We start from the raw sequence: 14,133 nt of genomic DNA on the forward strand, positions 1-14,133 counted from the left end.
ACCCCATCGCAGACCCGGAGAGAGCACTCCACCCTTTTCCGGCTGAGGACCATGGTCTCGGATTTGGAGGTGCTGATTCTCATCCCAGCCGCTTCACACTCGGCTCCGAATCGCTCCAGTGCGAGCTGAAGATCACGTCCCGATGAAGCCAACAGAACCACGTCATCTGCAAAGAGCAGAGACCCAATCCTGAGGCCACCAAACCGGATCCCCTCGACACCTCGGCTGCGCCTAGAAATTCTATCCATAAAAGTTATGAACAGAATCGGTGACAAAGGACAGCCTTGGCGGAGTCCAACCCGCACTGGAAACGATTCTGATTTACTGCCGGCAATGCGGACCAAGCTCTGACACCGGTCGTACAGGGACCCGACAGCTCTTACAAGCGAGTCCGGCACTCCATACTCCCGGAGTACCCCCCACAGGAGTCCCCGGGGAACACGGTCAAATGCCTTCTCCAAATCCACAAAACACATGTAGATTGGTTGGGCAAACTCCCATGCCCCCTCGAGGACCCCAAAGAGGGTGTAGAGCTGGTCCACTGTTCCACGACCGGGACGAAAACCACACTGCTCCTCCTCAATTCGAGGTTCGACTATCCGACGGACCCTCCTCTGCAGCACCCCTGAATAGACCTTACCGGGGAGGCTGAGGAGTGTGATCCCCCTGTAGTTGGAGCACACCCTCCGGTCCCCCTTTTTGAAGAGGGGTACCACCACCCCAGTCTGCCAGTCCAGGGGGACTGCCCCCGATGTCCACGCGATGCCGCAGAGGCGTGTCAACCAAGACAGCCCTACGGAATCCAGAGCCTTAAGGAACTCTGGGCGGACCTCATCCACCCCCGGGGCCTTGCCACCAAGGAGATTTTTAACCACCTCAGCGACCTCAGCCCCAGAGATAGGCGAGCCAGCACCAGCTACCCCAGACTCTGCTTCCTCATCAGAAGACGTGTTGGTGGGATTGAGGAGGTCTTCGAAGTATTCCCTCCACCGCCTCACAACGTCTCGAGTCGAGGTCAGCAGCCCCCCATCCCCACTGTACACAGTGTTGACGGAGCACTGCTTTCCCCTCCTGAGCCGCCGGATGGTGGACCAGAATCTCCTCGAAGCCGTCCGGAAGTCATTCTCCATGGCCTCTCCAAACTCCTCCCACGCCCGAGCTTTTGCCTTAGCGACCGCCGAAGCCGCGCTCCGCTTAGCCCGCCGATACCCATCAGCTGCCTCTGGAGTCCCACAGGCCAAAAAGGCCCGATAGGACTCCTTCTTCAGCTTGACGGCATCCCTTACTGTCGGTGTCCACCAACGAGTTCGGGGGTTACCGCCACGACAGGCACCAACGACCTTACGGCCACAGCTGCGGCTGGCCGCCTCGACAATAGAGGCACGGAACACAGCCCATTCAGACTCAATGTCCCCCGCCTCACCCGGGACTTGGTTGAAGCTCTGCCGGAGATGGGAGTTGAAACTCCTTCTGACAGGGGACTCTGCCAGACGTTCCCAGCAGACCCTCACAACACGCTTGGGCCTGCCAGGCCTGACCGGCATCCTCCCCCACCATCTGAGCCAACTCACCACCAGGTGGTGATCAGTTGACAGCTCCGCCCCTCTCTTCACCCGAGTGTCCAGGACATGCGGCCGCAAGTCCGACGACACGACTACAAAGTCGATCATCGAACTGCGGCCTAGAGTGTCCTGGTGCCAAGTGCACATGTGGACACTCTTATGTCTGAACAAGGTGTTCGTTATGGACAATCCATGACGAGCACAGAAGTCCAACAACAAAACACCACTCGGATTCAGATCAGGGGGGCCGTTCCTCCCAATCACGCCCCTCCAGGTCTCGCTGTCATTGCCCACGTGAGCATTGAAGTCCCCCAGCAGAACGAGGGAGTCCCCAGAAGGAGTGCTCTCCAACACCCCCCCCCAAGGACTCCAAAAAGGGTGGGTACTCTGAACTGCTATTTGGTGCATAGGCACAAACAACAGTCAGGACCCGTCCCCCCACCCGAAGGCGGAGGGAGGCTACCCTTTCGTCCACCGGGATAAACCCCAACGTACAGGCGCCAAGTTGGGGGGCAATGAGCAGGCCTACACCTGCTCGGAGCCTCTCACCGGGAGCAACTCCAGAATGGAAGAGGGTCCAGCCCCTCTCGAGGGCAGTTGTTCCAGAGCCCAAGCTATGCGTCGAGGTGAGTCCAACTATATCTAGCCGGAACCGCTCAACCTCGCGCACCAGCTCAGGCTCCTTACCCGCCAGAGAGGTGACATTCCACGTCCCTAGAGCTAGCTTTTGCATCTCTTCTTAATATGAAAACAAAAAAATGCCCAAACACTTTTTTCCCTGATGGACCTATTCATGTTACTAGACTGAGATCCTACTTGCTGTTATGTTCTTTAATACCCTTTGTGTTATCCTTTATGTTTTTCTCTCAGTGTTCAGGAGCCACTAACACATGTAAAATATACATATTGACTTTTCCCTTATGTTTGTATATATTTTGTAAACCAGTAAAGGTTTGTTAAAAAAAAACAAAACAAAACAAAACAAAACAAAAAAAAACCTACTTCCGCCACTTCACTTCCAGTAGTCTCCCAGCTACGGTTGCTCACATCTTCAATGTGCTGAATCCCTCTTGCGTCACCCCATGGAATAGCCAGGTCACCAATATTAGCTGGACAAAATCAGGGAGTGGTTGAGGCCGCAAGGCGGTCGAGACCAGAGGCAACTGAGATAGGGAGCAGCCGAGACTGGAGCAGGCAACGCGCTGCGGGGCATCCATCCATCCATCCATCCATCCATCCAATCGACCTATCGGCCAACCTACCTACCTACCTACCTACCTATAGGACTCAACACCTCACTGTGCAACTGTACGGGTCAGCAATAACACCTCAAGCACCATTACACTGAGCACAGGAGCCCCACAGGGATGTGTGCTCAGTCCCCTGCTCTTCACCCTGCTGACCCATGACTGCACACCAACATTCAGCACCAACCACATCATGACATTTGAGAACGATACAGCTGTTCTGGGTCTCATGTCCAACAACGATGAAACAAACATGAAGGAGGTCAGCCATCTGTCCATGTGGTGCAACACTAATAATCTCCTTTTATGGACAAGGAGATTGTTCTGGATTTCAGATGAGGCTATACTGAACAATCCCCACTATCAATGATGCTGCTGTGGAGAGAGTGAGCAGTACTAAGTTCCTGGGGATGCACATTTGTGAGGACCTGTCTCGGACAGCCAACTGAACATCATTGGTGGAGAAAGCCCCTCTACTTCCACTGCAGACTGAAGACAGAAAATATTTTATTTTGTGTTTTAAAAAACTGGTAGGGATCTAGTCATGTATATACTGACTAGAGTCCAGCCTGGACCCTCAACAGTTTATATTTACAGCTAACAGAAGCATGGAAGAGCTAATAGGCATTACTGCTTTGACCATTGCGGTTTCACAGGAAAGCTGGAGCCTGACACAGCATTTTAACAGGGTACACCCTGGACAGGTCACGAGTCCATTGCAGGGCTGCATTGACAGTAACACATCTCGATTCTAGAAACCCCTCAGGTTGTTCAGCCTCCTTCTGCTCACTCTGTACACCCATTACTGCATCACTGTGAAGCTATCAGTGATATCACCACCAGTAGTCAAATTGCAAACCATGATAAGACTTTACTTTGTTAACTTTACCAGAAAAGGGAATCATTAGCTCATGAACTCAGCTGCTGTCCAAAAGCTATGGGAGATGGCCATTATCACTGGAGCCACAATCAGGTCCTGAAGGCAGTAGTAGACACCATCTGTACTGGCATTAACATCAGCAAGCAGCAACACCCATCCAAGTATTCAATTGCTTTTGTCCAAGCAGGTGCGAAGTCTCAGACCCCCAGAAAGACCCAAGGGTGGCTGCTTGCATCAGCAAGTCTGGCAGCTCCTGGTTGACCTAGGAAGGTAATTGAGGTTTACAGAGACCATTGCAGCGACGCCTCTCCAACCAGACACAGTTTCGATGTCTACAGCAAGCATGCAGCTGGTGTTACTCGAACTAACTGTCCCCTGGAAAGCACAAACAGAAGAAAGGAAGAGGGCTAAGTATGCTGACCTAGTAGCTGAGCGCCGGTGGAGTGGGTGGAAGGCCTGCCTTGAACCTGTTGAAGTGGGCTGCAGAGGTTTTGCAGGCCAGCTTTTACACCGAGTCTCAGAATGCTTAGGGGCCCTCCACACGATGCCGAATTGCAGTGAAACTGCAAAAGTATTTCAGCAAACCACCCTTTCATCCCCACAAAACCTTAGCCTCCATGAAACTGATCATGTCTGAAACCAGGTACCAAAGTGGATAGGTTTGAAACCTCCACCGTCTGTGGTATTGTGTGGACAATGTAACTGCACCACTAGAGGATATGATGTCAGTGTGATGAACGCGACCATGGCCAACTGTGTTGTGGTGCTGCTCCAGACAGTCCTGGCTTGTGTACAACTTTTGCACCAAAATGCACTGCTTTTACAACACGCACTACTGTACCATCAACAGCGGGAGCAAGCAGATATAGCATTATATGATATGTCATATATATGTCATAATATGACATAACCCACCATGATGATCACACATGTTTATGTTGGTGAAAAAACTCAGAATACACTGCATATCCTGAGAGAGTTTAAAAAAAATTTTATATCCTAAACTTTTCAAATTAAAAGATTACTATTTCACAAGCTGGGATATGCATGGTTGAAAACAATGAAGTTCAGCAGGGAATGATTAAACCTGTCCAGAACGTCATCAGTAACCATCTATCAAGCAGCATTGTGTTGCTGATGAGTGGCCTGCAGAGCCAAAAAGAATACTGAATGATTTTTCAGTTTTAGTCAATTCACTGTCAATTCACTACAAAAACATTAAAGCAGTTTTAGGACTTTTATGGCTTTTATTTTTCTGACTTCACAAGTTAGGTAATCTGGTCTAAAATTATGTTTTTTATGTGTATAAAAGTAATTAAAACTAGAATTTTGTCATACAATCTCTGGTTATATTATATCTGAATAAACCTTGGATCTATACTTACATTGACATATAGTAAAGTACAAACTCTAAATTAAAAATGCACACGAGAATAGTCCATACTTAGCTACAGTCCACCACTGCACACAATACACAACATATTGACACTCAAGGTCTTTTCTAATGATTGTCTCACCTCTGAAGTGATTACATGTCCCTCCATGTTGTCCTCTGCTTGCAGCAGAACACCTGAAATAACCAGCCAAAGACAAATTGCTCTTCCGGTCATGTTGACTAACAAAATTCCTGTTTCAGTTTGAAACCAGAAGTTCTGCCTGCCTCTCTGCAGCTACAATAGTCTGTGTAGAAGTTCCACAAGAAGTCAGATATACCTAAACACACACACATACAGTACACACACATACACATGCCTGCTGATCATTTCCATGTGTTGCCAGCTGAGAGAAATATTTCCAATTTGAATCAGATGTGTAATTTAAACCTGGCTTAAATGTTTTGTAACAGCACAGTGGAGACAAGTAAAAACTCATGGAAGAAGCAAAGAGAGGAATAACATCCAGCAAAGAGGAATGGCTCCTCAAAGGTATGGGGCCCATGTCATGTGCACCCCAGTCACTTGGCTGCCATGGTGTGGGCTCGCCTTATTTAAATAGAAAAGAAAAACAAAATAAAAGAAAAAGAAGAAAGTGCTGCCTGGCTGAACATTAAATAGAGCCTCAACATAATCAGCATATTTTCTTCACAAAGTGCTGTGACATTTACTTAAAATCTGATCTCCAAACTACACTTAGTTATCTTACAACCATAGTGAGTGATTCATACCACTAATGAGAAGAGCATTCTTGCTTGGTGATGTAATGTAATTCTGTACACTGTGTGGTCTGGCCTTATGTAACAGACTCAAATCTGAAGCATTTAAAGAATGGTTTTCACTAGGGCTGAACACTAAATTGCATTTGCGATGATATCGCAATAAGACAAAATGAGATTTTCTAACCGCAAAGGCTGTGAGAGAAGTCAACGCTGCGCTTTAACATGTTGCACAATGGTCTCAGGCTCAGAAGAAAAGTTTAGTACCAAAGAGGAACAGTACGTCAGTTGTGTGGAATTATTTTGGGTTTAAAAAAGAAGATGCTGCTCAACGTTGGGTGTTTTGCAGAGTCTGCTGTTGCTTCCTCACGAGGTAACACTACAAACCTTTATCAACACTTGAAAAAACATCACAAAGCCATGTACGATAGTGACCAGTGCTTCTACTTCAAGTTAGCAAAATAGCAGCCGACAGGGATCACTGACCGAACTGTTTGAAAGTGTTATTCCTTACGAACAAAATTCAAAGCTGCACACATAAATAACTCAGGCAATAACAAAGTTCATAGCTAAAGACATGATGCCCATTAGCACAGTGACCAAGCCTGGGTTTACGGCTTTGATCAACACAATGAATAAGCGGCACTGAATTCTGTCACTCACACATTTTAGCCAGATTGCTATACCTGAGAAATATAAGAAATGAAGACAAGAGGTTGCAGCGGAACTGAAAACAGTGGAGCTTTTTGCAACAACAGCTGATCTGTGGTCAAGCCGTACAGTGGAGCCATACCAGAGTCTAACAGTGCATTACACTGACAGAGACTTAAATCTCAGAGCTCGTTGCCTTCAAGCATCCTACTTCCCGGACCACCACACGGGGGAAAACATTGCAGCCGGCCTGAGAGATGGGCTTGCTAGCTGGGATCTACAGGAAGAAAACCACGTCAGCATAACGATGGACAACACATCGAATATGGTGATGGCAACAAAGCTAAATGAGTAGACAAGACTCCAGTGTTTTGGGCACCGATTACATCTTGCCATCGGTACGTAAATTAGTATTGTGACTTACATGTGAATCCGTGTGTGCTCGTAATTGTGTGTGAGCAGAGAGAGGGGGTGTGTGTGTGTATGTGTGTGTATGTGTGTGTATGATAGATTAATTAATAGATAAATTATGGTGCTTAGACAGTACAATGTACAAGATATAAAACAAAAATTTAGAAAAGAACTGAAATATGAATAGAAGAGTTGAAGGCAGGGAGATAATGTGAGTGTGTGTTTATTCCCAAATTCATAACATTGTTTCACACAACTTTATAAATGATACTGTTCTTGTGTTATTTTTTATTACAGGACATGCACTGAAAGATGACAACGTCTCGAAGAGCTGTTCATCACCCTATTTAACTTCCCCTCAGTCCCTGCTTCCCTGCCAGATGGTCATCAGTAATCCTTGTGTGATATCCTGCATTCTTGTCTTGTCCCTGTTGCCGACCCTGCTACGATTCCTTGACTCCCTGTTGCCTGATTCCCTGTCGAACTTCACTGCTTGCTTTCTGTCTATCTGGATTTTGACCCTTTTTTTGGACTGACCACTGGTCTCTGCCAGATCTGATCATTGTCTGCCTGAACCGTTTAACTTGGTGACTGGATACCAAGCTGTCAATTACTGGATCCCTTTCCGAATTCTATTCCACAGCACTGCCTGGACCCTGTTGCCACTTCTGCCATAAAGCTGCTTCCTCCCTGCCTCCACTCTTCCCGGTGCTGAAATAAAGCTTTGTTTAAAACTTATCATCATGTGTGGGCTGAATTTCTGGGTCCTCCTGAGACATCCATTACACATTTCCTGGAGGTAGGAACATTTTCCCCTCAAGTTTATTTTTTATAAATCCCAAAAGTTGACTATATTTGCCTTACACTGGCTTTTATTCCTACGTCAGCTTTAGAAATAAGAGCTCAGGACTTTACAGATGCTCTCTCTGGAGAGAAGTATGTGAGCATCTCCTACCGCAAACCAGTTCTTCACCTTGTCGTCACATCAGTCCTGGCTGAAGATCAAGAGGACACGGACCTGACTAGGTCATTCAAAACCAAGGTCCTGGCATACCTTAATGACAAGTACAATGACCCCAGGAGCAAGGAGCTTTTGGATGTTGCATCCTTCCTGGATCCCGGGTTCAAAATCCAGTTTATCACCACAGACAACAATCCTGCCATTAAGACCCGACTCAAGACTGAAATGCTGGAATCAGCGAGGTGTGCACAACCAGGTTAGTAATAATAATGTATCTATTATTTGACAAACACACCTTATATTTATTTATTCATAGTCTAACCTGGTTACTAATTGCTGTTTTTTTATGCTTTTCATCTAGTAGAAGAGGTCTGGCAAAAAGGTGAAGAAGTCTCCTGGTAGCTTCTTCAAGACCACTGTGGCATGGCCTGATTCTCTCTAGCAAGATGTAGCTGAGGCAGAGTTAAATAGTTACCTCATGACCCCTGCCACAGATGGAGAAGATGACCCCTTGGAGTGGTGGACAGTGCACAAAATCAATTTTCCACGATTGTGTAAGATGGCCTGCAAGAATCTGTGTCCCTGCCATGAGTGCTCCCCCAGAGCGTCTTTTTAGTGCTGATGGGAATATAGTAACTTACATTCGCTCATCTTTAAAACCAGGAGAAGTTGACATGCTGGTTTTCCTAGCAAAATGTCTGTGAGCTACTTAGAACTATACAGAGGAATCTTTCTGGCTGACTGTGCCGTTCATTTTGCCCTGATGTGTGTTGTTTGCAGCTGTTACTCAGTGAATATAATATTTTCATTAGTGTTCAAAATGTTTTTTTCTTAAGGTTTAATATAAACATACACTTCTTTATTTTATGTTCATTGGGTATTAGAGTGTATAAGAACAATTTATATACAATAAATCTGATTGTTTATTATAGTACAGATTGATTTATTACTTGTGTTTGGTGAAAAATACATAAGAGGATGTTGAAAAATAATTTTAAATGAAATCAAAATTGCAATATTGAGGGGAAAAATTGCAATTAGATCATTTTACAAAATCATTCAGCCCTAGTTTTTGATTGAAGACAGATCTTGTTTATTACAGTAAGTTTCTGTAAGTTTCTGACCTGGAAAATATGTGTTTCTGACCTCCACGGTAACACGGTAACAACTACACTTCACAACTTAGTTTCCATCCTGGAGAACTGCTTTACAGCAGCATTTTGCTTTATTGCATCATGTCATTGGCTAGTAACTGGCTATCAACACAATGCTAGTTTTGAATGTGTGTCATTTCTAATTCAGGAAAGAAGTAAGTTTATGTATCTAGCACTTTTTAATTATGAAAATCAAAATGTGCTTCATAGCAAATCATAATAATACAAATTATAAAAAGTCATAACAATAAAAACAGACATTAAAAATAAACAACAAGTTAGCTGAAGAAAATAAAGAAACCCAAGAGGACATGACTGGAGGAAAAGAGGAAAAAATGAGAGAAGGGGACACAATGAGACAGAAGAATCAAAATAAGTTCAGCGAAGAGACGTGAGTTAACAGTTGACTCATGCTGGTGAGTTTGCTGTTATGGAAAGCCATTTTTGCCAAAAACGTGCATCCAAATGCACCTTCTGGGTGCGTTCACGACACATTCTGAGTGTGTTCATGTGCTATGTGTGTGTATCATAGACTGTATATAAAAGATGGAGCCAGATGGTGTAAACACAAAACACACAAGGGAGGAATTAGAAAATTCAGCAACATTCAAGGGGGTCAGTGTGTCTCAGCCAGGTGATGGAGGCCTTCGCAAGGCAGAGGAGTTTCGTGTGCGACTTTCTGTCTCCCTGGCTGACAACATTGAGAGCAGAATGGATGATAACAACATAATCTCCGCTGCCGTGGTTCTTAAGCCATCGAACTGGCCTCTGATGAAAACGAACGCATCCTCTACGTGATGAGAAACTTCTCATTATCCACAAAACTCTTGCGATTGAGGCCACAACCAGTGCCGTCCATATAAATGTCCCACAACATGCAGAAAGTTCTACCTGCTGTCTCCATGCTCCCAGTGTCCACAGCCAAGTGTGAACGAGGTTTCCGTGCTGAAAAGCATTCCTATCACTGGCAGAAACAGAATGAATGTGTCCACACTGAACAATCTGCTTTTCATCGCTGTAAATGGACCAAATGTTGCCTCCTTCCTGGCCCGCAAATTTCCAGAGATGTGGTTGAAGCAGGGACACCATGCTGCTAGTGATCCACCAACAGGAAAGCAGAAAAAAAAACAGCTGAGATGCTTTATCAGAGCAAACTGTTTTTGTAGTGACCTGTAGGCTTTTTTTTCAAAAGAAAAAAAAAATAACAAAACATTTTGACAGTACATTGTTTTAGGCTTTGCCATATTTTATTTTAAATTTATATTGCGATTTTTTTCTAAGTAATTTAATTTATTTTTATTTGGCACAAATTTAAGTTCAATATAATGAGGAAATATTTCTGTAAATGCAGGAGTTCAGTTCTAGTTTAAAAAACTACTGCTGTGGTTATATAATGAGTTAAACAACCATTTTTTGCCTGTTATACTGTTGGTCCGCTGTTGTGGTAATTTTTCTCAAAATTATCAAAATATTGCTCAAAATGATCGGAATTATCCCCCCCTCTGGTTTTTTTTTAACAAATCGCACCCTGGATATACCTAAACACAAACACTTACAGATAACTAAAGATTCTAGAGCAGAGCTTAACGCATGGACTTTCATACAAAAATAAACAGATAGGTGCAGTGAATATACACACACACAAGGCATTTATGTTAAATCAATATTTAGGCTACTAAAACTCAGCGTACAGAATATATATATATAAAGACACATATATGTATGTACATACACTATATATATATCTATGTATATATCTATATATACATAGATATATATATATATATATATATATATATATATATATATATATATATATATATCATCACTTCCTATTGTTAAGAGTGACGGTTCCCATTAGCATTAGCTGCTACTGTGAGTGCCTGTTATATTCTTCCGCATAACATTATCTAGTCCAAGAACAGGATATTCAGTTTACTTGACTCCTTTATTGCATTACTTTGATCACAGGTTTAAGTATATAACAATTCCTCTCGTCCAGCTTTGATGTACCATATTTGACATCAACTAGCAAAGCAAAAGAACATTAAACGACAACTGAATGTGAACATTCAGCTAAATGCTGTAACCTAATGTAGTGGAATGGCAGCTCACCTGATTAGATGATTTCAAGTGTTCAGCCAATGGCAACGCAGTGTCTCCTACAAATAAACGACTGATCTTCAAGCAGTAGGTGTAATTATAGTTGTACTAAAAAGCCCCAATAGGTGGCAGGATTGTTTTATGTTGGTAGAAAAAAGGACATGTTGTAATGGACGAACAAGAATAAAAGAGTTAGCTGGAAAGACAGCCAGCCACAACGATGTTCCTGAATACTTCTTGAATAATAGAAGACAGAACATTACATGGTACCAGGAGCCAGGTGAACAAAAGTATTAAAGCACGATGGACGCATTAAAACTGCCAGTTCCGCTGAAAATGACGGGGAATGTGGATGCAAACTGGAGGACATTCAAGCAGCAGTTCCAACTCTACATTGCCACGATCGGAGTGGATCACTGAGCGGATGAAAGAAAAATAGCTCTCTTGCTACCATTGCTGGAGCAGAGGCTATCGAAGTGTCCAACACGTTTGCTTATGAAACAAACGAGGATAAAGACAAGTTCGAAGAAGTCATACAGAAATTTGACGAGCACTGTCTTGCAAAGAAAAATGAAACATATGAGAGATATGTGTTTTGTTCACGTCTCCAACAACCGGATGAGTCATTTGAGAATTTTCTCACCGATCTCAAAATAAAAGCTCAGTCCTGTAACTTTGGGGATCTAAAGAACTCAGTGATAAGGGATCAGATCATATTTGGTACTAATAAGAAGAAGCTACGTGAAAAGCTGTTGAGGGAAGTGGATCTCACACTGGAAAGTGCCATAAAGACATGTCAAGCATGTGCTAGCAAAACAGCATGCACTACCTTTTCAAACGGTGCCATATAACCAAGAAAATGAGCAAGTGAACGCAGTGTCGAAAGGGAAAGCACGGTTCAAGTTCAAACAAAAAGATAGGAACAAAGACAATGACCAAACACAGTTTAGCTGCAAGAAGTGTGGTGAAACTCACAAACCGAGACATTGCCCTGCATATGGAAAAACATGTGCAAAGTGTAAGAAACAAAATCACAAACCAAAAATGTGCCACACCAGAAAAAAATTCTATGCAGTACAGGGAGACTCAGATGACAGTGACCATTTGAGCGAGACAATTTTCATCAAAATGGTGTCATGTGAGGAACATTATGTGCAACCTAAAAACTCAAATGACAGAACATGCTGTAGGTGCAGTAAAAGATGATAAATGGACTGCACCTTTGTTAGTTAATGAGACAATAGTAACTTTTAAAATTGACACTGGAATCAAAGCTAACCTGCAATGCAATGACCTGAAATCGTCTGCTGTAAGACCGAGAATAGTTGCAAACAAAGAAACGTCCCTCAAAGCATACAACCAGCCCATACTAACAAGGGGTGGTTGTCAGCTCAAAGTGACTGCAAAAGGAAAACAACACAACTTAATGTTCACAATAGTGCCAAGTGGACATGAATCAATTCTAGGTGACAAAGCATCTGAAGACCTTGGACTAGTTAGGAGAAGTGCCAGCACCTCTGAAAGCTGGACTGAAAAACGATTTGAACAGAATGACACAGATGGGAGTCATTGAACAGATTGGGTAAATTCCATCACTTGTGTTAAAAAGAGAAACACCTCTGCGTTACGTGTCTGCCTAGATCCCAAAGACTTGAATGAAAACATTAAAAGAGAACATTATCAAATCCCCAAGCGTGAAGAAATCCTGAGTGACATGGCTGGTGCAAAGTACTAGATGCCTCGCATGTGTTCTGGCAGCTGAAACTGGACTCCGAAAGCAGCAGGTACATCACCTTCAACACGCCATTTGGGCGTTACTGTTTTCTGAGGCTTCCATTTGGCATCAAGTCAGCGCCAGAGATCTTTCACAGAGCTATGGAGTCAATCATAGAAGGTTTGGAAGGAACACGAGTGCACATAAATGACAAAGCTGTCTGGGGAAACACAAAACAACAACATGATGAGAGACTTGAGAAAGTGTTACAAAGGGTGGAAAAGCATGGGCTTAAACTAAAAAGAGAAAAAGGTCTTTTTGGACTCGACATTCCTAGGAGACAAACTCACAGCAGGAGGAGTGTTGCCAGACAAAACAAAAGTGCAAGCCATACTGGACACGCCAGCCCCATCTGACAAAAAAGGAGTGTTGAGAGGAATGGGGATGATTAACTTCCTGGGAAAGTTCATACCCAACCTCTCCTCTAAGACTAAATGCCTCAGAGAACTGCTGCATCACAATAAAGAATTTGAGTAGACAACAAAACATGAACAGGAATGGAGAGAACTAAAGAGAACTGTGACTACTGAACCAGTCTTAACCTACTTTGATCCGACAAAGCCAACCAAAATCTCCACGGACGTATCAAAAGATGGAATAGGTGCTGTACTGCTACCAAAAATGAAGAAAAATGGCAACCTGTCGCTTATGCATCGAGAGCAATGACAGAGACTGAGAAGAGCTATACAGTGCTACAGAATAGCTCTTGAATGTAGTATTGAAATATAAAGTCAACAGGGCACAAGGAAACGTCTATTGGGAGTCTTGCTGACTCACAGCTGCCAGATCTTCTCAGAATTAGTCTGTTGCTCAGGTTCAAAAGTCTGCATGGGGTGTTGGGTGGCAAGAATATAATGATACATGGGTTACTGGAACAAGACCTTCATGGACTAGGATAGATAATATACAACAGCTGCTACACCAGCATGACCTGTGACTGGATTTATGTGGGCGGCTGTACCAACTGGAAGGTCAGAGGATCGATTCCCAGAATAAATGTGTGCACACTAAAAAGCGCGGTATGGATGTGTGTGCTATTGGGTGATAATGGCATGTAGTGCAAAAGCATTTTGAAATATAAAAGTGCTATATAAGTACATTCCATTTACTGTGTGTAAATAATATTTAGATTATTGTTGTCTTTAACTTTTGATGACCCCACTGTCCTGTCATCTCAATTCCCAAATGGTCAAATCTCTCCACTGTCAAATTTTTCATGCTGAAGATGGGGATTAAAT

The 14,133-nt window shown here is 43.6% G+C and overlaps 1 protein-coding gene and 1 long non-coding RNA gene across 2 annotated transcripts in view; one reads left to right on the top strand and one right to left on the bottom strand.

Moving 5' to 3' along the window:
- LOC121650940 (cytosolic phospholipase A2 beta-like) overlaps positions 1 to 5,353 on the bottom strand; it is a 45,518-nt gene extending 40,165 nt beyond the window's left edge. The window contains exon 1 of the mRNA XM_042002790.1: positions 5,207 to 5,353. Coding sequence (XP_041858724.1) covers positions 5,207 to 5,299 — 93 coding nt within the window. The 5' untranslated portion in view covers positions 5,300 to 5,353. The remainder of the gene's footprint in view (positions 1 to 5,206) is intronic.
- Positions 5,354 to 6,670: 1,317 nt separating this feature from the next.
- LOC121651057 lies at positions 6,671 to 8,108 on the top strand. Its single transcript, XR_006012388.1, has 3 exons — positions 6,671 to 6,890; positions 7,201 to 7,702; positions 7,791 to 8,108. It is a non-coding gene; the product is annotated as an uncharacterized LOC121651057 (long non-coding RNA).
- The last annotated feature ends 6,025 nt before the right edge of the window (positions 8,109 to 14,133 follow it).

The sequence above is a fragment of the Melanotaenia boesemani genome, chromosome 2 (assembly GCF_017639745.1).
Source record: "Melanotaenia boesemani isolate fMelBoe1 chromosome 2, fMelBoe1.pri, whole genome shotgun sequence".
In the NCBI taxonomy this organism is placed as follows: domain Eukaryota; kingdom Metazoa; phylum Chordata; class Actinopteri; order Atheriniformes; family Melanotaeniidae; genus Melanotaenia; species Melanotaenia boesemani.